This window comes from Eptatretus burgeri, chromosome 2 (genome assembly GCF_056783735.1).
Source record: "Eptatretus burgeri isolate ZD-2024b chromosome 2, Ebu_testis_v1, whole genome shotgun sequence".
Taxonomy (NCBI): domain Eukaryota; kingdom Metazoa; phylum Chordata; class Myxini; order Myxiniformes; family Myxinidae; genus Eptatretus; species Eptatretus burgeri.
Genome location: NC_140962.1, coordinates 70560279 through 70586428, shown reverse-complemented (window position 1 = coordinate 70586428; position 26150 = coordinate 70560279). Strand labels below are relative to the sequence as shown.

The 26150-nt window shown below is 40.7% G+C and overlaps 1 protein-coding gene across 4 annotated transcripts in view; it reads left to right on the top strand.

The window, feature by feature from the left end:
- The window catches only part of LOC147032266 (uncharacterized), a 243837-nt gene that overhangs the window by 139008 nt on the left and 78679 nt on the right, over positions 1–26150 (top strand). For 2 of the 4 annotated variants that reach the window (XM_085869687.1, XM_085869686.1), the window contains 6 exons: positions 7501–7713; positions 12533–12549; positions 12663–12695; positions 13332–13364; positions 14524–14577; positions 24690–24791. In XM_085869687.1, the coding sequence (XP_085725813.1) occupies positions 7501–7713; positions 12533–12549; positions 12663–12695; positions 13332–13364; positions 14524–14577; positions 24690–24791 (452 nt within the window). The remainder of the gene's footprint in view (positions 1–7500; positions 7714–12532; positions 12550–12662; positions 12696–13331; positions 13365–14523; positions 14578–24689; positions 24792–26150) is intronic. The other 2 variants (XM_085869689.1, XM_085869688.1) reach the window with 1 other exon arrangement.

The window sequence follows — 26150 nt, the reverse complement described above, 5'->3', positions numbered from 1 at the left end:
CGAGTTATTGATGGAAAGCTGAACAAATTAAAAACTCCGTCCCTGACTAACTACGGGGAAGGCTACGGCAAACCACCCAGAATAATCCTTGCCAAGAAACTGCTTCGCCAGCAACAACCATCTTTAAAGAGTACTAGAGACATGCCTACCCGTCGCTTTACTGTTGGCTTTAATCAAAGGACAGCATGTTAAACTGCACAAGCAAACAGTAGAATCGGGATAATAAGCTTATGTTTTAATCTAAGCACATGAGAAATAAGCGCAAATGGACCTCCCTATTTGATTCCTCCATTAAAAATAAGCGCAAATAAATATATAATTCACTTTCTGTCCGTCTGTCTGTTCCCAGGTACCGCAAAAATGGCTGAACTGATCGCAACCATTTTTTGGGTGTATAATCCTGGGACCCCTTGGAGTAAAATAGGTATAAATATAATAACATGACCCCCTTGACGGCTCCCATAGGGAGCGGGTGCTTCTCATCAGTTTTAATTCCAAATTTCTTACACGTCTTGTACTGGTACTTACAAGAGTTGTATGTTCAAAACAACGTTGTTCATCAATGGCCGTAAAAAGGTGTTTTACGACCCTTTATGATAGAGTCGTAAAACAACGTTTAAAAATGGACACGGCAGTGAAGTGTGAATCTGTGAAAAGATTGAGATTATCACGTTTTACAAATCTCGTAAGAACAGTAACAGACATGTAATAAATTCGGACTTAACACGAAGACTTTGATGCGAATGGTGAAGAATGAGGAAATAATTGTTCAGAGTGTGAAAGGCTCGAAGAAGATAAGGAGCGGAAGACAAACTTGTTGCGGAGTTTAAACAGATATGTGCTCGAGGACTGAAAATGTATTTGGTATTTGTTTCCGAGGTACGGACAATTCAAATTGCAATAATGTAAAAACTGGCATCTGTGCAGCCAATCTGAAGAACATTTGCACATGTCGTGCTTTTTTAATTTAAAAGTATATGTGCTCCACTAAATCGAAAAATTGGCGCATACGTTTATTATCCAGATTCTAGTGTATTGCATGTCCATCTGTGAGTGTCAATGAAATTGTAAAATGAAGTGAAACATGCCAAAAAGAAAAAAAGGATCTTTTATAACATGTAGGTGGTGTTGCTGCTGTCATATGATTGTTGCTGTTTATGTGCTACTTCCATGTACCTTGAGATATTTTTATATTGCTTCAAGTACTATAACTTCAGGGTGATGCATAACAAAGTCCCGAACTATAATATTAAATGTGTGTGTGTGTGTGTGTGTGTGTGTGTGTGTGTGTGTGTGTGTGTGTGTGTGTGTGTCCTGCATAACTTCAAACCAGTTAAATGTAGCGGCCTGACACTTTGCATGCATATTAAGGGAACTCCAAGGGAGTTCATGAGTGAAAATGTGGTGTTTGGGTTAATTAAAATACCTCTTTTGAAGATAATTAACGGCCTTATTTAGTTATATCTTTTATCAGGCGCATCCTTGGCAACCTCGCTCTCTATGGGGTCTTAAGGCGTATCCTGGGTAACCTCTCTGGGGTCTGAAGCCGCCATGTTTTTTGGCCTGCTCAACCATGCCTTGACTTGGAACAGGCCGCAACGATTTCTTAACGATAACGTTTTTTTTTTTTTCACTTTCTTCACTCATTTTATCGAATGCCTCATCATCATAGCTATGAATCGCTAGGTACGTTACAATACTTATAAATGCCTGGAGACGCCAACATTCGTGGCTTTATTTCATTTCTGCACATGCCATAACCTTGAGAATCTCTTAAACTAAACCAGATTACAAAATTTCAGCTCCAGAATTGAACTTAGCAGCAGTTCCGACGACTGAAAAAAGTGTCCACTTGTCCAATTCGGACATTGCTTGGACTTTACTGGGAGGCGTTTAATATGACAGATCATGGTTTGCCAAACCAGCCGTTCCTTATCAACCATTTCGTTGGAGTGCTTAAGCCACTTGGCGAGCACTCTACAATATTCGCACTGTCACTGAATATTGCATATCGATCGACGTAAACAAAGTTCAGGGGCCACTCACCTGCGTTGGCCATGTGGTGTTCTGTGGTGCAACAGGCAGTGGCTGGCTCGCTGAAAATGCGAAATTTACTTTGCCCAACGTTTTCCCCTTTTTGTACAATCTTCCATTTTACGACCCATCACATCTGCTGGAATCCCTCTCTCCCTCACCTCTCTCTCGCCCCCTCCCTCATCCCTCTCCCTCTCTCACCCCTGTCTTTCTCTCACCCCTCTGCCTCTCTCATCCCTATCCCACCCCTCTATCCCCCTCTCAACCCTACCCCTGTCTTTCTGATGCCGACCCCCCTCTCTCTCTCTCTCTCTCTCTGACCCCTCCCCTCTCCCCCTCTCCCCCTTCCATCTCCCCCTTTTCCTCTCCCTCTCCACACTTCTATTTCCACCCCTCGATCTCTCTCTCCCACCCCTCCCCCTGCTACCCCACTCCTCCCCTCTCTTGAGGGGACTGCAGCATGTACTAATCAGATTCAGAGTGAGCCGACCGGAGGGATGTGATGGTTGCTGCATGAATGAGCATGCAGGCCGACCGTTGCAGGTAGATAGCATGGGTTTTAAATGCTCCCTCCCGGGGTCTCTAAAGTATCCACCTTAGTGTGTGTGTGTGTGTGTGTGTGTGTGTGTGTGTGTGTGTGTGTGTGTGTGTGTGTGTGTGTGTGTGTGTGTGTGTTATTGGTTGTTATCTCTATATGCGGGTTTCAGAAGGTGGAATGGATTCCTCCCAGGTGTCAAAGTATCCACCTCCATTTCGGTAAAGGCGGTCACGAATCATGGACTAAGACGTAACGTTTTCTTCTCAAAGTTTTGTTCCGAGGGCTCTTTTGAGGATCGTCACTGAGCCCCAGATAGCTTCCCACTCTAATTTGTTTGTCATGATATTCCCAGGGATGTTTTTTTAAGGATCTCTGTAAGGTTCTCCTTCATCATTCCCTTTGCTTCATTGATCACTGGTACCATTTCGGATCTCTTCAACTTCCAGTGTCTTTTCACTTCATTTTTGAGATCTTGGTATTTGGTCATTTTCTTGATTTCTGCGTTGTTTAGGCCAAAATTGCTGAATACTGAAACGTGTGTGTGTGTGTGTGTGTGTGTGTGTGTGTGTGTGTGTGTTTTTGTGTGTTTCCGGTCATTAAGCATAACATATCATTGTCTTTGCTTACCCTACCTCCTCCCCTCACCTTTCTCTCTTTTTCCCACCCCCTCCCTCTTTCTCTTTCCCTCTCTGTCCCCTCATCGCTCCCCCCACTTAATAAAATGCAGCACTCTCCTGTGATAAACCAAGTGATCAACTACTTTGGATTCCTTGGAAACGTCTCTGTCTCTGTCTCTGTCTCTGTCTCTGTCTCTGTCTCTGTCTCTCTCTCTCTCTCTCTCTCTCTCTCTCTCTCTCTCTCTCTCTCTCTCTCTCTCTCTGTCTCTGTCTCTGTCTCTGTCTCTGTCTCTGTCTCTCTCTCTCTCTCTCTCTCTCTCTCTCTCTCTCTCTCTCTCTCTCTCTCTCTCTCTCTCTCTCTCTCTCTCTCTCTCTCTCTCTCTCTCTCTCTCTCTCTCTCTCTCTCTCACACCCCCTTCTCACACCCATCACTCATGCAGTGTATAGCAATGTTTGGTGAGACATCACCCCCCATCTCCCCCCACCTCTTCGAACTCCCCTTTCCTCACCCCCTCCGACCTTCCCTTCCTTGCTCTCCTCTCCCCTCCCTTCCCTCCATCCTCTCTGCCTCCCCTCCTTACTCTCTCTCTCCCTCCCCTCCCTCCTCTCTTTCCCCTCTCTCCCTCCCTATCCCCAAGAATGGCAGTTATGCCTCTTGACAAAATCATGAACATGGGAAACGGCCTCGTCAGACCTGATAATGTCACGTGATGCACGTGGACAGTCATCAATCCACTGAAGGAAATGTTCACAAAACCCCATTCTCTTGTTGCAATCATCTGGAAGCAACTGCTGAACATAATGAGGTTTGTATGGTTTCCATCCCAAGTACTTCTTCAAAATTTCCTGAATTGCACGAGAACCTATTCCTCTGTCCCTCACCACTTGTCTGATCAACTACTTTGGGCTCCTTATAAACATGCCTCGTACCCGGTCAATGTTTTCTGATGTCCGAGTCGTACCCGGTCTGAGTGATGTCACTGTGGTATGTCTTCCGGATACTCTTAAATTCTTGACCAGTTGGAGATTCTTGAACCAGTTATATGCTTTTGGTGACAGTTTTTCATCGTTTTTGCATCAGAAGTGGCATATCTTCCCATTCATCACCACCACCATCTTTGAACTGCAATTGCAGACTGCCAAACCTCACACTGTGCAGAAATTTGTGCTCTTTGAGCATCAGCTCATCTCTCAGCCACAATGGATCAATCTGAAAGCGAAGAAAAACTGCAGCGGCACTCGACAGCGTACATCCGCCAGGCTGAACAGTTCACATGTCGCTCACCGATAGGTCGGATCTGCATCTTGATCTTCACCAAACATCTAATCAATTAGTCCATCTCAAATACACAATCTGTCCACCAAATTTCGTCTGAATCAGTGCATAACTTTTTGAGACATCCTGCTCGCTGAGAGACGAACACAAACAAACAGACAGACAAGGGTGAAAACATCACCTCCATCCATCTTTGTTGGCAAAGGAAAAAATGATATTAATGGCATTAAACAAGCTTTAATACATTAATGGCAATAAAGAATAAACAACAATAAAAAAATTAATGCTTTACCCATAATAACATCAGATAATTTTTTACATGTAAAATAGCGACTTCATGATCTAATTTTGTGTGCTCTTTTTGTCTCATTTTAATGGGTTCCTGCTGTTGTTGAATATAATCAATGCTACTGTTGGAACCGCTGCTTTAAGCTCCTGTTCCAACTTCTTCTTCTTCTTCCTCAATAGTGGAAAGACTGGCTTTTAAAGTAGGCATGGGTTGGTGGGATGGCCAAGAGGTATGCACATTCACCTCAAAGCTGTCTAGCCTGGGTTTGAATCTCAGCCCAACTATAAACTGTCATCCTGGTTTTTCACAGGCAGGGCGAATCATCGATGCGTATGCCATCCCTCCGAGAGACATTAAACCGGGTGTACCTTCTGCCAGCGTTAGTTGGTGGATGTTAAACATCCCACGGTGTCCTCCACAAAGAGTAGGTGAGCTGTCGCTGACACCGTAAACAAATGACAAATTCCTGCCATAACCAGCAGAGGGCGTTGCATCAGCAGCATCTCCGCGCCCTCGGCCAATGATTCAACCCCGCATCCTTGTGCTGCATCTGAAAGGAGAGAAAACAAGCACCTTGTGATAAATCGAACAAATGTTTGTTCCAAATAAATTGATTCTTTTCTTTCCAACCAAGTCATTCGTTTATTAGCTTTCCAACGGTGCTATATTTATTTGTTCTATGACAGCAGGAAATCTTTACAACACAATAAGCATGATGGATGGACAGAAGCTTCTCCTTTTAGTGATAGATGGTACATTGATGATGAAGATGTCCTTGTATAAGTATATTGTCACGGAAACGCGTTTTAAGCAACAAGTGAAATGTTGAGTTAAAGTATCAATGGTGCACTCAAGTGAAATTCGTCCAAACGTCCTTCTTACATCTTTTCTCAAATATACATCATTGAATGCTATGCCATTTGAAGACTATAAAAGTATAAAATTTGTTCAAAATAATAGACTGAAATGATACTACACTGATGACACCTTTATTAAATTTTTATCTTGTTTGTTGGATAAACATCTGATGATATTGTAATGCACTTATAATAACGATTGTTAAATACTGTATTAGTTTGTTAACAAATTTAAATATATACACACAACCATTTGATATTGAATTGTATTTTACTTTCTTTAATGATGTTAAATTTACTCATTTATTCAGGAAAGTCACTGCAAACCAGTTTGCAATGCCCACCTAAAAACATTTGAGTCAATCTACAAATTCCATTCACATGGGGTTGAATAGGAGAAAGGTGGTCGGTACTACATGAGAGAAAGAGGAGGGAAGCTAGAGTGGGATGTTTGGGGGCACGGAAAACAGGAGAGTTCCAAATTTGTGTTCGCAAATATGTAGATGGTAATTTCTGCCAAGATTCCCATCTTCCTTGATACCAAGTGGCTCAGGCTAGTATCTTCACAACATGCAGTGTGCAAACGCACACACAAATAGAAGGATTGATCAAGCCTGAAGTCCAGTGGAAAATGGCTTAAATCAACAGGACATTGGATTGAGGTATGCCGGCTGCCATGGGAAGCAGGGAGAAGCTGATGTTTCACGCGTTAAACCTTCGTCGGAGCAAAATCACCACAATCAACATCCTGTTGATTTAATCCATTGTTCTACCTGTCCGCTGATGCGGATGGACATTGTAGCATTCACCAGCATGATCAGTAATTCATTCTGTAGTGGAAAATGTGTTCAATTGTGAAAATCAGTGCAGTAAGCCTGGTGTTGGCTTAACGGCTTAGGTGGCTGGCTTAAGATCTTAGGGTCTTGAGTTTGAGCACCTGTCAGCCGTTGAATTAGCACTACCATCCTTTAGTGGGGCAACTTAGCTAAATATAGCATAACAATTGTGCATTTTGTGAAGAAAGCACCAAATTTGGCACACTAGTAGCCTATAATATTATGAACAGATTTGGATATTGGGCCATCTCAAAATTTTTGATAGCAGTGGAAAATGGCTGCCACAGCGATCAGTGGCTGAATTTGAGATGGCCCAATATCCAAATCTCTTCATAATATGTTAGGCTACTAGTGTGCCAAATTTGGTGCTTTCCTCACAAAATGCACAATTGTTATGCTAAGTTGCCCCACTATTCTGAGGTCTGCAAAATGAGTACTCGTGCATTGGTAATAGAGGGCACTGCATCAGTTGCACAGCTGCGCCCTCAGAAAATGATGTGACCATCAGCCACAGGCTGCACATGACAGGCAGCAGTGCACTGGTGATATGAATATCGACGGCACCATACCTGTGATTTAAAAACAATTTAGTTTTTGAAAAGTGCACGTGATGGAGCACTGTAACGTACCTTCACTGTATCATTTGCAAGCTGACCTTTCTTCTACCCGGGCAGATGTGGAGTTGAATGGATGGAGTCTGTGTCCGAAGAAACCACACAAAGGCCATTCATAAAGATTCTCGATTTCAAACCACACTTACTCGCTATGCTTGGCTATTTATACAGTGCCTGTGTTCACCTGCAATGATAATGGTTCAAACAAAAAGGAATGCGGCTTTGTGTGAAGCATTATTTTACAGACTAATTTTGAATGCACAACTGCCAGGCTTTGCTGCTTATTGCTGCTCATACCTGCAATGTTTCTCTCTTGTGCTGTCTGTCCATGCAAGGGCTCATTTGGCTGCCTATTATTCCAGCGGCACTCACTGCTTCCTCCCCACTCCCCCCTTGGAGCAACATGTCCGCACTAATACTGATTGCTTGGCTTTTGCAGATGCAACTGTTGCGGCTACCAGTTGCATACAGGATGGACAGCTTTATAACGACAAGGATGTTTGGAAACCCGAAGCATGTCGCATCTGTGTTTGCGACAGCGGCATCATACTCTGCGATGGCATCATTTGCGGGGAGATGCCCAGTTGCCCCGAGCCTGAGATCCCCTTTGGGGAGTGCTGCCCGATTTGCCCTCACAATGGGCTCCTTGCTGGTCGGCTTGCTTGATAAAACTGACACACACACACACACACACACACACACACACACACACACACACACACACACACACACACACACACACACACACACACACACACACACACACACACACACACACACACACTACTAATCTTGATGGTGCACAACACAATGTAATTGTCAAAGCAAACAAAATAAGGAACAATTAACTCTTTCATTAACGTTTACACACAAGGTTCCTCGTAAACTTTTTTTTTTTTTTAGTAAATAACTAAATCCAACCCTAATATTTTCAGAACTTCACCTGTTATGCAATACAATAGCAAATTTGTATTTTCTTGTTTAACTTCATGGTCACAACGCTGCACGGCATTAATATTCCAGATCACTTTGAACGTAAACCTCTGCCAAGTTGTCTATTTTTTTCAATGTCCTTGTAATTCATGTAAAAGTACACTGTTGTCATCTCATGTCTCCATCGTCCATGTGAATTATGTACTTGCTTCACCATAAGTCTTATATCGATGGAAGATAGAGGGTGGATCTGTAATTCCATGCCATGATGTAGAAGTGAAGTACAAAAAAGTTAATGTTCTCTTTAAATATTTATACAGTTTTCTTGTAAAATAAGTACAGCATGTTTAAAAATACCAAGGTTTTCTTCATGTCAGTAATTCTCTTTTTCATGGAATATTTTAGCTGCGGTATTACTGCTTCCCTCATGTATGAACATGAATCATCATTTATGGGTAAATTCTCTTAGATATGTATGAGGGTGTTCAAAACGTTCTCAGAATGAGATACAGTACTCATAATAATCCAAGACATCAGAACTTTTTTTTATTTTTTCAAGAGATTTGTAGAAAAGAAGAAAGAAAGTCCGTTATATCGGTATGCACCAATGGGTTGGCAGGCTAGCCTCGAGGTATGCATATTCACTTCTGAACTCTTTAGCCTGGGTTCAAACCTCTGCCCTGCTACAAACTGTAATGCTGATATTTTGAATGGTAGAGTGATTCATCAATGTGTACACCAACCCTAGGATGGACGTTAAACTGGGAATCCCGTTTACCAGCGTTAGTTGGTGGATACTAAAGATGCCATGGTGTCCTTTGCACAGAGTAGGAGAGTTATCCCTGGCACACTGAACAAATTACAAATTCCTGTCCCGACTGATTGGTGGGAAGGCAATGGCAAACCAACTGTGGCTGCTAGCCTGTGGCTGCAGGTTACATCATTGCTGAGAGCATGGCTAATATTCTGCTGATGCAGACCCATGTAGGTTAGAACAGGAATTTGGAATTTGGTCAGGGTGCTGGTGAAAGCTCACCTACTCTTCACAAGGGACACTGTGCGATCTTTAACGTCCACTATCTAATCCTGGCATACAAAATGCCCAGATTAACATCCATCTGAAGGACGGCAGACATTTTGATCCCTCTCCCTGCTGGGGAGACAGCAGGATAACATGTTATAGCCGGGTGGGGATTTAAACCCAGGCTAAAGAGATCAGAGACTAGTGTGTATACCTGTAGATCAATCTGCCAGCATCGACTAGTCAAAAAACTAATCAAAAATGGGTTGTGTTCCCTCAAATTTTCAACAGGACATCAATGACTTATTCCTTATATAAAATAAATTGTTTTTCTCAATGAATTCCTGGAACTTTATTGTCATGCCCCACATGTTGCCCTAACATCGCACTCAATGAGAGGTGAATGCTTCGGTAAGAATAGGTAATAATCATGTTTAAAGTGTTAGCAATTTTTCATGAATTTAATGTTTGTGATGTATCGTCTCGGTTGACAAGACATATCTTTCTAAAGATCCCGGTTTGTATTATGACATAATTTATAGCCCAAAACATGCAAGCACACATTCAACTGGGTACATCATGGTGTTTTTATATTTAAAAGAGACAAGTTTGTGAGAATTGATTAAGTTTTTAGGATGAAATACACTTTGGTTTCTTTGCTTCTTCACAGTCATGACACAGCTCATGTCACATCTTGCATTATCATGGCCAACTCTTGTTTTGTTTCAGAAATATGAAACATTATATTCATGTATAATTTTATTTGCAAAAACTTGTCCCAAGTGCATCTTTAAATACTACTTTGAGCAGACTGAGGATGTGACCATGAGAGCAAGTGTCAGGTTGGAAAGGTGTTATCGATCAAGGTTAATCCTCGGAGGCATTGAAAGCATTTCAAAATTGGGGGAGACAGGTTCCGAAAGAGTCTTCGACACAGATTTTTGGCAAAGTTATAAGACTGTCTGGACACCAATCCCACAACCCCCACACCCCTTCCGCCCAACCAAAATGCGAAATTAAACCAAATAATGGTACCCTGTGCAATTGTTTATCCTTTTTACCTTTATATGCTTGCCTAAAATAATACAAACCACATCTATATAGTTGGCTAAAGTTATAATAACTTATCTAACAGAGCAAGGCATGCTTGGGGAATAAAGTCAAATCATCAAGATGGAATAAATACTGATCATAATCCACACACACACACACACACACACACACACACACACACACACACACACACACACACACACACACACACACACACACACACACACACACACACACACACACACACACACACACACACACACACACACACACACACACACACACACACACACACACACACACACACACACACAATTTAGATCACATCAAATGCAATTAGTTTTTGAAGAAGTTTTAATGGTTTTGTGGATGAACACAAAAAGCTAAAGCATTTAGTGGCTATGTTATCAAACAGTCTCCATTAACCAATTGCGCTGAAAAAATGTGCTCCACAAGGAGTCCTTTTAATTGTAATGATTATACATAAATTTAGACAATAACAATGGAGGGAAAATGTTTGTGGTGCACATGTTTTGGTGTAAGAGGTGCTGCCTTTATACATTTAAGTCCTTTCTTCTATGAGCCTAGATTTTTGTATGCAAATAAAAGGATCTGGCAAGAGCTCCCTGAGAGCCCACGGTTTGGTTCAGGATGTCACCTCAACATGTTTGCTCAAAGCTGAGCCCTTCCGTGCCCTAAAAGCAAAAAGATGATCTCTGAAGTCTCCATACGCTCTTCATTGGCATGGAATCATCTTTTGGAGTGTCAGTTTACATAAGGGTATCTCCTAAGAAGGATTGTACAATGCATTGTTGGAAGAATGACAACTTTGTAGAGGTTCCAGGTGGGCAGGCATGTGTCGGAGAAGCACACGATGATGGCATGACAAACATCAGAAAATATAGCAATGCTATCGACTTGAACCTTTGTTTTAAATCGTATCGAAGGCCTGAACTGGAATCTGGAATCGGCATTTAATTTTATCAAATCTTATTCCTGTGATAATCATGACTTCTGTGGAATTTGATTTCAATTGAATTTTATGCATTTTATTGGACATCCATGTATTTTGTACTGTAACATCATCCTTTCCATCCCTACAATATGAACATGTCAAAATCAGTGGAAAGGATTTCTGATGATTGATGACCATTCTCGGGTCCTCTTCTGAATTACACACCATGATATTTCAGGTGCAAGCTGGTTAGCTCATCCGTGATCAGTACCCACAGATTCCCCATGCTCATTTGTATGCTCCTCCACAACTAAATATGATTGCGCTAGTATAACAACCCACAACCTTTCTCATCCACTTTCTTATTTCTGGATTTATTTTATTGGCAAGTTTAAGTTTTGTGTGGCTACAAGAAAGAAATTGATGTAGTTGCATTGTTGGGCTGCCAGGATAGCTCAGAGGTGGCACACTAGCCTCTGAGTTGTCTTGTCTGGGTTCAATCTCAACCTGACTATAAACTGATTCCCTGGTGTTATTCAGGAAAGATGTTCCATGAATAATTACCCATCTTTAAAAAGGGATATTAATCTGGATGTGCCTCAGCACCCTGCTTGCACCCTGCTGATAACATTGCTGCGGACATCCTAACAATGTTATCTGGTAACATTGCTGGTGGACTTTGAAGATCTCTTCGTATCTTTTGAAAAAATAAAATCATGCCATTGTTTGCTGCCAACATTATAAATTCATGTCATATGCATTAGGACCCTGTTAAAGAGTGGAAATTTGGTCTTCAGCTATAGAATCCTTTTAGCAGATCCGCTGCCTGGAAAAAGGTCTTAGATGGAGCGGATGATGTTTGTGTTCGTTGTTAGATCACATCCCTTGTTTTTTTTCTTCTTCTTATGTGGTGTCTTCATTACAAGAGGTTTGTGATCATGGCAGTCCAGCCTTCCATAAGAATGCAAGTTAGTCGTTAGATTTGCATGGTCTCCAGCTAGATATTTGGACTAATAATTCCTTTGTACCATGTCAGATACCACATCATCCAGACAAGATCTTCTCTTTCTACTTCTTGTTTATCTGCCAACTGCCAGTAACACATGCATCAGAAGCTGAATCTCTTAAAACATCCCGAGCAAAATGCATCTTTGTTTTCATAATGTTCATGACAAGCAAATGATGAGTTTCTCAACATGTCAAAAACTTTTCACCTGTTATTTACTCCATTCATAATGTTTATAATTAAAAATCTTCAGTAACAATTCCATAATTTGAAGCATTGCTGCAGAAATAAAAAAAGAAGTAGCATTTACCCTCGTATTTTACTCAATTTTAATTTTATAAACTGAGCTGCCCACTCTTCATGTGGCTTGTAATAAACCGGTGGCCCCGAATCAGTTACGAAGTGAACTTGTATTTTATGGTTTTGCTTGTCTTTTTGATGATGCCATAGTTTGTTGTAGCTCATTCCTGTTTCTCTATCTCCCATCACTGTACCTTACCAAGGGCGGCATGGACAAAAGGTAAATGCAACATTCATGCAATCTTAATAACTTAACAATATATTTGTGACAATGAAATGTATCACATGCATGTTTCACTCCTGAATGAAAATGTTTGATTTAAATCACTGCAGGGACAAAAAGGTGAAATCGGAGCCGTTCCAGAGGTGAGACCGAACCCATCTGCAGACAAACTGCCATTTGAGTTACACCTCACTTCCACAGTGTTAGGATTTGAAATACAATGCATGATAAGCCTGTTACTGCAGACAAGTATCAGCTGTTCTTTATGGGATACGTTTTATGTTTGAAAAATAAAAGTAACTAAGTAATGGAATGTTAAAATTTTATACTTTTCAGGGTAAGTTGTGATTGAGAAATCATTCCTACCTCCCACACATATGATATCGTTCTTGGTCTTGTTCATGGTTATATGTTCATTGTCTAGAATGTCTGTACCACATAGCTCTTTGGCTGTTAGCAAACAATTTCAAATTAATATTGTTCAGTACACTGTGAAAGGATCAAAAAGGATTTATTTCTATTGGGGAGGGGGTGATGTTGATGAGGTGGAGGTGGGGCTGAGTGCCCTGACAACCTTTCCCAACAAGGGTACTTTGCCCACCTTATTCAACATAGATTTCAAATTAGGTTTTTGGAGTATGAATCCTGTAAACAAATATTTGTGCCTTTCTCTTTAAACAAATCGTTTGAGTGAAGTCACTTCCTTCAAAATGTGTTTTCAAGAAGTTTTGTTTCGTTTGCAAACCTCATTGTCTATCACCTTTCTTTGATTTTTGCAGCTTGAGGGTCTAACGGGGCCTCCAGGAGCTCAGGTATTTATTTACATCCACAAGGCTTTTCCTTTAGTTATTACTACAGCATGTCAATAATAATGTAATTCAGCCAAAAATGTTTCTGCTTTTAAGCTTGTCATGGGTATTTTATCATGACCATAATTATTTTGTGGAAAACAACATCATCATCACAGTCTTTCTGTGTAATATATGGGACTTTTCTTCGAGGACTCTTCAATGCTTTACCAAACGTCTTTTAATGCAAAAGAACACTTTGTTGCAGTTGTGATTTGGAAAGGTATGCATTTAATTAATGTTTAATTGTAATTGTCTCAATATAAGAAATGTGGTATGCATTGAATTAATGTTTACATTTAAACTTTCATTTTCGAAAAGCAATAAGACAAACTCAAATCAACACTTGGATTGAATATCTGTGCGTTGTGTGGAGTTTTGTTTTAACAAAATAAAAGTTTCTGAGGAAGTTGTAGGGAGGAGTGGGTAAAGGTAACATGATTTACTCTATTTATTTATTTGTTTATTTTGGTACCAACATCGACTGTAGATGCAGCTGATGTTGTTAAAAGAATATATTATTCAAGAATTGTTTATTCAATCTTAGTTTTATTTATTCAATCATATTTTTGCGAAATCTATTTCCATGTAATCGAAAATTATTACTTGTCTACATCAAATTTTTCTGCTCTGTTATCATAAACACAGTTTTGTTATTCATTTTATCATCCTATTCAAAGAATCTCATGCTTTCTTGATATTATTAACTCAAGTGGCAGAAAAAGCACTGAAATAATTGCCCAGTCATTGGCTATTGAAATTATTCTACAGGAGGCAGTACTTGGTGCCAAAGACTGGATACATTGCAGATTTTCATTAAAAATCAGAGACAATTTATGAAATATTTTCAATGAAACGTTATGAAAGTAGCATAATGTGCAGGTCTTTACCGAGTATGACAACTCCAATGATAAAGTAGCTTATGGTGAAATTATGGTAGTCCTCGTGGTTAATTGAAGTTGTGTATTTTTACAACTTTTGGGATAATTCATTTATAGAAGTAAAATTTCTCATTTCACTGACATTTGACTGAACATTTCTTTATAATCTTGTCATGCATAAGACATTTTTGATGGTGTCATTGAGAATATTACTTAAACTCAAATGTATTTGATTTTCTCAGGGCCCGACAGGAGAACAAGGTCCAAGGGGAGACTCTGGAGAGAAAGGGCAGCGAGTAAGTCGGAAATTCAGCTCATTTTGGGGAATAATCTCACAAATTAACGACCAAAATATGAGCATCTAGTACAATGACAAAAATGTTTTATTTAAGGGACATTCAAGTATTAATTATCACAGTCCCAGCTTCTTCTGTATGCAGAAGTGATTCTTTCTACTGAAAGAATATGACCTCCAAAGTTAAGAGTACCATTCTGAAATAGTCTCATCTAACTGTTGCATATTGTTACATTGTTAATTATCCCATAAGTCCTTTTCAGCATTGAACTCATGCGTTAATTTTGTGCTTTTGTATCGATTTCCAATGCGTGGGTTCTGACAGAATGACGAAAATTGTGTAGGCCTCAGTTAACATTTTCATTCTCTCTCTCTCTCTCGCTCTCTCTCGCTCTCTCTCTCTCTCTCTCTCTCTCTTTCTCTTTCTCTTTCTCTTTCTCTTTCTCTTTCTCTTTCTCTTTCTCTTTCTCTTTCTCTTTCTCTTTCTCTTTCTCTTTCTCTTTCTCTTTCTCTTTCTCTCTCTCTTTCTCTCTCTCTTTTCCCCTCTCTCTCCTCTCTCTCTCCTCTCTCCCCTCCCTCTCCCCTCTCTCTCCCCTCCCTCTCCCCTCTGTCTCTCCCCCTCTCTCTCCTCTCTCTCTCTCTCTTTCTCTATCTCTATCTCTATCTCTATCTCTATCTCTATCTCTATCTCTATCTCTATCTCTATCTCTATCTCTATCTCTATCTCTATCTCTATCTCTATCTCTATCTCTATCTCTATCTCTATCTCTATCTCTATCTCTCTCTCTCTCTCTCTCTCTCTCTCTCTCTCTCTCTCTCTCTCTCTCTCTCTCTCTCTCTCTCTCTCTCTCTCTCTCTCCATCCCCTCTCTTCTGTCTCTCCTCTCCTCCCTTCTCTCTTTGTTGCTTTTTCTTTCTTTCCCTGTCTTTCTTTGTTTCTCTCTCTGCTTCTCCCTTTTGTCCCCCTCCCCCTCCTCCTTCTGTCTTTTTCTCTCTCTTTTTCTCTCTCTCACACTACCTCTACGCCCCTGTCTTCTCTCTTTTGCTCACTCCCATGCACATTCTTGTTTCCTTCCCTCACCACTAACTCACCTTCACACTTTTACCTGCCCCTCACCCCACCCTGGCCATGATATGTGGCTGCATATTGCTAATCTTTGATAACATAGACTGGCAACCTGCTTCAAACCTATCATTCCTGAATATCCTATAATCCCAAATTAACCATCAATGGCATCTCCCACAAAGAAGCAGAAGCAGAGGCCTTGCTGCTTTATCATCACCAACAGGATTGTGGCCTCTGTTTTTTTTTCTGGCTTACAACGGATCATACAAATTGATGCCTCACATTTCCTCTCTTCTTCCTTCGTATGCAGCACAAGGCTGTGGGGTAGCATCATTGGCTGAGGGTGTGGCTGTGCCACTGATGTAATGCCCTCTGCTGGTTAAGGCAGGAATTTGGAATTTGGCCACACTGTGGGATCTTTAACGTCCACCAACCAATGCTGGCAGAATGGATGCCTGTTTAATGTCCATCCATGGGATGATACACACACTGATGAATCACCCTGCCTGTGAAACACCGGGATGACCATCAGTAGCTCGGTCAGGATTCAAACCCAGGCTAGACAGCTTAGAGGCAAGTGTGTGTATCACACTTCCTATGAAACACTAAAATGATGGTTTATGGCTGGGCCGAGATTCAAACCCAGGCAAGACACTTGAGAGGTGACTGTGCTCTCCCTGTTAAGGCTATACTGCCAGCACTCATGGTCCTTTACATTCTCAAAAACATTAAGATATATCAAGTATTTTTATATGAATTAGAAGGGCATTAAAAGATATGAAAAAATCAAAATAATATATTGGATTCAAATCATGGATATTAGCATTCCTAGCTACCAGCTACAATGGAAATACCAAACAGGCCAGTCAAGCTTATTATATTTATTTCGCCTTTTGCATTGAATTTTTATTTTTATTTTTATGTACAGAGGTAAGGTTCATGGAAGAGTCAGAACACTGCATGGATCAGCATGCAACAACACAAAAGGAACAGTATAGAAAGAGGGGGAAAACACCAACAACAGGGTGGAACGACAAAATAAAGGGAGACTTGGACAAATAAAGGATGTGTGGAGGAATCGGGGGTAGAGTTCACGTGTGCCAAGGAAAGATGTTTACAACAGAGGATGCCCAGTCGGCGACTGACTTTGGAGGCCAACTTTTAAATGTGGTTTGCCCAAGAAAGATCATTTCTGATTGTGAGACTCAGGAGTTTGAGTGACTGATCTTCCTCAAGTGGATTGCTAAGAAAGTAGATGGTTTTTTTGCCATGCAGTCCTTTTAGAGAGAGAGAGAGAGAGAGAGAGAGAGAGAGAGAGAGAGAGAGAGAGAGAGAGAGAGAGAGAGAGAGAGAGAGAGAGAGAGAGAGAGAGAGAGAGAGATATAGATATAGATATAGATATAGATATAGATATAGATAGAGAGATTGAGATTTGTCAGGATTGAAAAGACGTATTTCAAGTGTTTGACCAGCTTGTGATTTTTGTCAAGGTCTGAAGAGAGGGAAAGAGGCTGCAGCCTTCCTGTCTAAAGGATGAGGGGGATGTGACAGCAGAAGGCGGAGTCATCAGCAAATAGATAAAGGGGATTTTTCATGGATTCAAAGATATCATTGTTAAAGATTACGAATAGGACTGCACCCAGAACACTGCATTGGGGCACTCCAGCCTTTCCAGGGAGAGGAGATGAAAGGATTGCATTGAGTGCCTCATGTTGTCAAGTGAGTAGAGGAAGTCAGTAAGCCATGTGTGGAGTTGGCCTTGGATGCTATTGGCAGAGAGCTTGGAGAGCATGGTTGGGTGCCAGACTGAATTGAAAGCTCGAGTCCAGAGAGATAGCTCTGATCTCATGTCTGACATTGAGGACCTCCATCCATTGTTTGGAAAGCAGAAGCAGCATGTCCACAGTAGGATGTCCTGGTCTGAATCCAAATTGATGATCGGAAATCAATCCATTGGAGAAGAGGAAGGATTTCTTATAAACTGTGATGATGGATCCCATGACCTTGCTAAAGATTGGAAATAAGCTGATAGGTCTGTAGTTAAGTAGATCAGTTTTTGTATCTTTTTTAATGTAATGTGGTGATGTTGGCTGATTTCCAAGCAGATGGAAGATGGCTGAGGGTAAATTGTAGCATTAAAAGTACTGAGAGAGGACTAACAGCAGACCAGGTTTTTGGGACACTTGAGCTGATGCCGTCCGGTGCTGTTGCAGAATCAGAGTCGAGGGCTGCCAGAAACTTTTCCATCTCCTCACATGCAAAATAAAGAAAGTCTAGGAGCAGTTAGGTACAACTGAATAGGGTGGGTACAGAGAGTGAGGGTAGTGGAATCAAGATTTGGAAGCAGACACAGAATTGGAGCATTTGGCCTTTTCACCAGTCAATTTGGCTGTGGTGCCATTTGAGGTGTAGGAAAGGATGGAGGAAAGCGTACACCAGAGATAGACTTAACAAGGCACCACAAGGTTTTAGAGCAGAGAGACAAGTTTGAAAGTACAATCTTAAGTTTGGACAGGTGTTGTTTTCTGGCTTTCCTGAGAGTGGACACACAAATGTGGGCTTTGTGGAATGATCTAAGGTTGACTTTGATTGGGTTTGCTTTTCAGGAAGAGAAGGGAAGTTGTTTCAGCATAACTGCCTCACAACTGGATTCAGTGGACAATGGGTGGGATAAAGGGTGGGGTAACTGAAGATGAGATGGGATGGACCTGTACTTGTGGAAGAATTCCCAGGCTGAGTTAATATTATTTAATTTCTTGCAGTCCCTGCCAATCTGCCTGAGTGCACTGCCAGGCTTGCCGGTGCTGAGTGCACTCTTTGAGAATAGCCAGAGTTATGTTATCTTTCACAAGCATATGATCATATGAACCATTGGAGCAAAGGAAGAGCAGGAGGCATTTCTGGGGAGGTTTGTCATCACAAAATCCAGATGGAAGTATTTGTCATTGGGAGATATCAAGGTCAGAAAGCTCACATATTGAGTCGGTCTCGTGGAGTCACAGAAGTACTTTGCTGAAATGTGATGGTGGGTGCTAGAGGCACCGACACCCAGCCAATGTGTATGGTGAAAACTGAAATCGCCACATATGAGGAAGACAGAGTTGGAATGAGTGGTTCAAAGTTGGTGTATTTTGTCTGCGAGAGAGATATATATATATATATATATATATATATATATATATATATATATATATATATATATATATATATATATATATATATATAGTCATCACTATTTTGAGGTTGGTACAACACACAGACAAACAAGAGGTGGGTGCAGTGGGAATATCACAGCCAAAGGCACTTCTGTGGGTTGAGGGGTGAAAGATCGATACACGTACAGTGAGAAATTGAGTTCTTGATGTATAGAACAAATCCACTGCCTGAGTGGGGTTCAGGCCTATCAAATTGGATGAGACAATAGCCAGGGAGAGACACTAAACCAATCATCATCCATAGAATATGACACAATATCTCAGGAGAGGGACTTCCTGTGGAAGAAAGGATTCTATTAAACAGATAATGTCTGGTTTATCAGTAGCAGCCTGGATTGAGAGATCTGTCAGCTTAGAGTGGAGGTCTTGTACACCACATGGCCAAAAGTATGTGGACACCTGCTTGTCCAGCATGTCATTCCAAAATCATGCCATTAATGTGGAGTTGATCCCCCCCCTTTGCTGCTACAACAGCCTCCACTCTTCTGGGAAGGCTTTCCACTAGATGTTGGAACATTGCTGCAGAGATTTGCTTCCATTCAGCCATAAGAGTGACGTTGGGCACTGATGTTGGGCGATTAGGTCTGGCTCGCAGTAGGTGTTCCAATTCATTCCAAATGTATTTGATGGGGTTGAGGTCAGGGCTCTGTGCAAGCCAGTAAAGTTCTTCCACACCGATCTCAATGAACCATTTCTTCATGGACCTTGCTTTGTACACGGGGGCATTGTCATGATGAAACAGGAAAGGTTCTTCCCCAAACTGTTGCCACAAAGTCAGAAGCACAGAATCATCCAGAATGTCATTGTATGCTGCAGCATTAAGATTTCCATTCAATGGAACAAAGGTGCCCAGCCCGAACCATGAACAACAGCCCCAGGCCATTATTCCTCCACCACCAAATGTCACAGTAGGCACTATGCATTCGGGTAGGTAGCGTTCTCCTGGCATCCGCCAAACCCAGATTCATCGGTCAGACTGCCGATGTAAACAGATGGTGAAGCATGATTCATCACTCCAGAGAACGCATTTCCACCGCTCCAGAGTCCAATGGTGGTGAGCTTTCCAACACTCCAGCCGACGCTTGGCATTGCTCATGGTGATCCTAGGCTTGTGTGGGGCTGCTCGGCCATGGAAACCCATTTCATGAAGCTCTCATGAACAGTACTTGTACTAATGTTGCTTCCAGGGTCAGTTTGTAACTCGGTAGTGAGTGTTGCAACTGCCGATAGATGATTTTTTCCGTGCTATGTGCTTCAGCACTCGGCGGTCCTGTTCTGTTAGCTTGTGTGGCCAACAACTTCGTGGCTGAGCTGTTGTTGCTCCTAGAAGTTTCCACTTCACAATAACAGCACTTACAGTTGACTGGCTCAGCTTTAGCAGGGCAGACATTTGATGAACTGACTTGTTAGAAAGGTGGCATCCTATGACGGTGCCACGTTAAAAGTCACTGAGCTCTTGAGTACGACCCATTCTACTGCCAATGTTTGTCTATGGAAGTTGCATGGCTGTGTGCTTGATTATACACCTGCACCTGTCACCTATCAGCAATGGATGTGGCTGAAATGGCCAAATCCACTAAGTAGAAGTGGTGTCCGCATACTTTTGGCCATGTCGTGTATGTTTGAGGTCTACAACACAGTGAGGGACTGGGGAGGAGATGTTTGGGAGGGTGCGGGACAGGGGGTGGAGGCTGGGAGAGTACGAGATGTGGGGGAATATCAGGGAGGTACAGCATGAGGGTGCAGCTGAGAGTGGGTGGGAAAAGGGGAGCTTTGAGTTGGTGGGATGAGGGGGAAGTTTTGAGAGGGTGGGGTGAGGGGGGATGCAGAAAGAAAGGACATGAAGTAGAGGTTTGCTGAAAAGGGGGATACATAGAACGGGTGGGGTTTGATGGATGTGGGCTTGTCTCGATATGGGGAGGGAACTGACATGGGGGGGGAGGAGGTGGGGTTGACAATGTAAAATAACATGGGGATTTGATTGTCATGAACAGACAACCTCTGCAAACTGGATTTCTCAAGATTCCCAAATTGGACATACGGAGATAATGATCATGGGATGTGTGGAAGTAATTTTAGTTGAATCCATGGAGAAAGGTGGTACTGCAGGTATGTAAAGTGGGTTGATGGACCAAGTGTTCAGATGAGAAACGGGTTTTGTAAGGTATGCCCTATGAAGAGGAGGAAGAAGAAGAAGAACAAGAACAAGAACAATAAGTATAAAAAGAAGATGAGTAGATCTTGATGTATAATAAGAACACATGGGATACTCATGATGAGGATATAAGTAAATGAAGCATTTAAAAATGTTTTGAAAGCTTTTAAAGGAAGAATGAAGAAGTGTCTTCTTCAATGAAGATTCAGTTTGGAGTTACTGAGAAAAGGGAGAGATAAAGAATGAAGTACTGGGATTACAGGTAGGAGGCAGAATGAGACCATGTTTTGGAGTGAAAAATAGTGATGTTTTTTTTTTGGAATAGAGGAAGGAGATTAGAATAACATTGAAGAGGCAGAAAGGACAAAACGTTCAGAAGAAAAGAAGCGGAACGGGAGAAAACCTCAAAAGTGAGACATATTTTGTTGGCCGGCTATCTGATGAGTAGACCTGAGCTCCACGAAGAATCAATTTGACAATGTAGCACAACAAGGTATGATTTAACACGGACATTTGGACCAAAACACAAACAGCAACACTTGGATGAAAATATAACCAAAAACCAAGACGGATTTGGTTCGGTAAATGTAGCTTTGATTGAGATGGAAGGAGCAGTTGCAGATTTGAACCTTTGTTTCTAATATCAAATCTAACCTCAGCCTTTAACTCTTCACTTCACACGTACATGTCCATTTAAATGCACTCTCTCCATTTGTCATACGTTTTCATTTTTCCCATTGAAGAATTTTTTTCTTTATTTCCTGTTCTCACTTTATTGTGACGACATCATTTCACATCTCTGCTGCAAAATTTGACCTTATAATCTCATTATTCCAGGTGAGTGTCCAAGAATATAAACTTGCAGATTAAACCTTCTCATAATCATCTGGAGATCCCCAATGCTCCTGCTCTGTTACTTTCTCCACCAATTTGAATCGTCATCATCCATAGGAATTAAAGCCATAATAGGTAACACTCTTTAAGGAGTCTCTTTAACGAAATTACAAATTAATTCTTAATTAGCTCTACCTTGAGCTTGCGCATTAATCTGACTTGCATCAGAGAAAACAGGGACATAGGAAAAGACAATTGTGCCTATATATCCATCTATCATTCATTGGGACCATACTCCGCAGAGTGTTGGTGCTGCCTAAGCAGTCTCCGGGGCTATTGGTCACAATCCTGGATAGGTCACCACTCCAACACAATATTCCAGCAAGCTGGCACTCATTTTGCCAACCTCAGAAGGATGACAGGCTGACTCAACCCCCACCTGGTATTTATTCAACAGCCAAGCAGGATTTGAACTCAGGACCCTAGGATCCCAAGCTCACCACTCTCGCGATTAAGCCAACACCAGGCATATATCTAAATAGCTTGCTCACTATCCATCAATTGGCTGGCAGGATAGCCTCGAGGTATGCACAATCACCTCTGAACTGTCTAGCCTGGGTTCGCATCTCGGCCCAGCTATAAACCATCAACCTGATGTTTTTCAGGCAGGGTGAGGCATCAATGTGTATGTCATTCCCTCAGATGGATGTTGAATAAGGTGTCTCATCTGCCTCAACAGGGTGTCCCAACAGGGTGAACAGGGTGTCATCAACTCATTAGTTGGTATATGTTGAAGATCCAGTGGTGTCCTTTGTGCCAAACTATCCCCAGCACTTTGGCCAAACTACAAGTTCCTACTCTCACCAACAGGGGGACACTGAATCAGAAGCACTGCCACACCCCTGCAAGAATACTACAAACCTGCAGTCATGCACCGCATGCAAACAAACAAATTGTCCACAAAAACGGCACATAGAACGCAACAATACATGGAACCTAAGAGCATAAGAACTGCCTCCATTTATTCTGATGATACCTGTGTATTTTTCTCGGTCATTTTGAAACTTAACAACTCATGGACTTTTTCCCAGTTACTCTTCCTGTTAATCATTTATCTTTTATTAATGCAAAGATCCAGAGTCATTGGAGAGCTAGACAACACAGAGTGAGAGACCAACATACTCACATTGTAATCGAGGGAAATATGAGGACATGAGGTACAAACTGACAAAAGTTTAACAGAACAAGAAGTCACACAGTAACAAAACACAATGACACTTACCTTTGAACTATCTAACCTGAGTTTGATTTTCAGCCCGACTATTAACTCTCATATTGGTGATTCACAGGCAGGGCATCAATGATTGTGTTCATCAAGCTGGGTACCTGTCTGCAATAATTTTTGATCAATGCTAAAGATCCCACGGTGTCTCTCATCATTGAGTTGGAAAGTTATCACCAGTACCCTGGCCAAATTCCAAATTTCTTCCCTACTATACAGGGACACTGCATCAGTAGCACAGTCACTTTCCCAGCAATGATGCAGCCAGCAGCCAGGTGCTGCACACGAATTAATAAATAAGCCTCATAAGTTAAGGAAAGATAGTCATACGAGGGGAATGAAACCACAAACAACAGCCAACACATGCGGTAAATGCAGGCACAAGAAAAGTTGTGGGTGGTTGCATGGGAACCTATTACACATACCAACTACTCTCTCAGTGAAAGATATCTGTTTCATCCCAGTTCCAGCTCTCTTTGTCTTAATCCTCAAGCTGTATGTCCCTTATAAAAAAAATTATCATAAGATCTGATTAAAATTTCATCACATTTCTGTCAGATGTAATGAGAAATGAGAAACTTTTTTGGAAGGACACCCATGAGTCCTCTCCCCTACAAATATCTGAAAACTCTACCTATATCTATTGTCATTCTCTTCATCATCTTAAATATAGTACTGTACTTCTATCATGTTCTCATGTAATCTTCAGTAACATAAACAAACATATTTAGTGAATGCTTCCTCATAGGACATGTTAGGTTTGAGATGATGCTGCGCTACTTTCTTTGTGCTGAACCATCTCAGATGCAGCTGTTTGTTGTTGTTGTTTTTAACAATAAGGTGACTATATATTTTCTATAATAGGATCACAGAAACTCAACACTATATCCTTTCTATAATAAGATGACAAAAACAGAACACAATTCAAAAGCTATACTTCCCAAACAATCACTTTGGTTTGGAAGTATTGAGAGGAAATAATTTCCTCAACGAAAACATTCATTTCAAAATCTTAAAATAAGCCTAATGGATTTTATGTTTATAAAGTGTATCAAGTGCATCATAGCAAAAGCCTAATCTTTCATATTGTGATGAACCTTTCATTCAAAATCCGATATTTTGTTGGAATATTGAATATTATAGCCGTAATTCTCTGAATAAAAGATTGGGTAAGTAAAGGCTGAGCCTTTTAAATCCTCTTTTTGAGACTTGTCTCTCTTTGTTTCATGAGGCTTGTCTCTTACAGCACATTGAGGCCAATTTTGCTTGACTGAATCCTCCTCCTTGTCATACCAGCTTCAAACTGACCACATAGATTTTACCCTTAAATGAAGTAATAAATGTACAATGATCGTTAATTAGAAAATTATTGAGATCAATAAACATCATCACGATATGAGAATAATAATGATCATCGTAAGAATGATCCTTGTGATAATTGTCATAATAAGGATTGTGACGATAAGGATCATGATGACAATGCTTATGATCAATTATATTGGTGTTGATAGAGATTATGATACTGATGATGAAGATGATGATGTAATGTGCATCCTCTGCAGGGTAATCCAGGTCCATCTGGCATTGACGGAATTCCAGGCATCCCAGGAAACCCAGGACCAGCAGGACCACCAGGACCTCCAGGTCCTGCGGGACTTGGTGGAGTAAGTTATTTTGTGTTAACAATTATTTTAAGTCAAAACAATGTTCGTACGAATGATAATTTTAAAGAGTACTACATAAGCAATTTGAAAAAAGTTTATTTTCTGCAATAACCAAATAACCTATTGATAACCATAAAGAATGTACAATCACCAAAATGGACAACAGTGTTGTAATTAACCTTAACTTTGTCAATGCAATTGATAAGTGAAAAAGGAGATGCATTTATCAAGATTAACTAAAATTTCACGAGTACTCTGATTGGTTGACATGTGAACATCATGACCTTAATACACTCATCCAATTAGAATCAAACCACATGCCTTTGCATGATAGCTAAAAGATGTACAATAAATGTATTGATAATGTTTTATTAAAACTGAAACCTTTATTTGTTTGTTCTTTTTGCTCATGACTCATTTAGACTCGCAGATATCAGAAGATATATTTTCTTGCCCTAATGCCATAATATTTGTAATATTCATTTATATTGTACTTGCAAGACTTTTCAGAAGTGCAATCATAAAACTGTCACAAACCAGCATTTAGTGAAAGGCAAATGTCAAAGCCAAACTGTCACAACCAAAGGTAAATCTACAGATAGAGCAAGACAGTTTATTGTAACCTCCCAGGTGAGATATTTCAGAAAGATATATTCCTATACCCTTCTTTGTTCAAGTTAAACTTGTCTTATCATGTATGCTTCACAAGTGTTTTGGGATTTAATTATCATGTTCTTCATCGTAATTTTGTTTTCCTGGTATATTTTACAAATATCTTAATCTATTGTTTATTTTTACCCCATGCGCACAGTCAAAAGTGGGGTTGAGCAATTGGTTCACTTTGTCTGTCTGTCTGTCTGTTCACAAACGTCAGTTTTTGATTGAGGAACAACTTAATTTCAATTGAATGTTATATTTTGAACATAAATCGGAAAATGAATCTGCAGTAGAGCAGTTCATTGGCTCTGAATTCGTTTTGATCGCACATGTGCAGAGAGGAGGATGGAAATTGCTTTACTCTGTCTACCTGTCTGCCATTCAGCCAAAATTGAAAATCATTCCAAACAAGAAACTTACTGTTTTTAAGGAGGTCATAAAGGACACAAACAACAGACATGAATAACTAATGTAACATGTTAAATAAGATGGTGTAAAAGACGCTGCATCAACGATGGTAAACTTTTGATTTTTTTTTCCACAACCTCTAAAATCTTTATTTTATTTCAATTGAATTATATACTTGAACACTGTAAAGCACAAATCACCTTATTGACACTTTCAAAAACCTTTCGTTTGGCAGACGGACAAAATATGGCATTTTACATCATCTCGACCAATCAAGTTCACTGCTCGTTATTA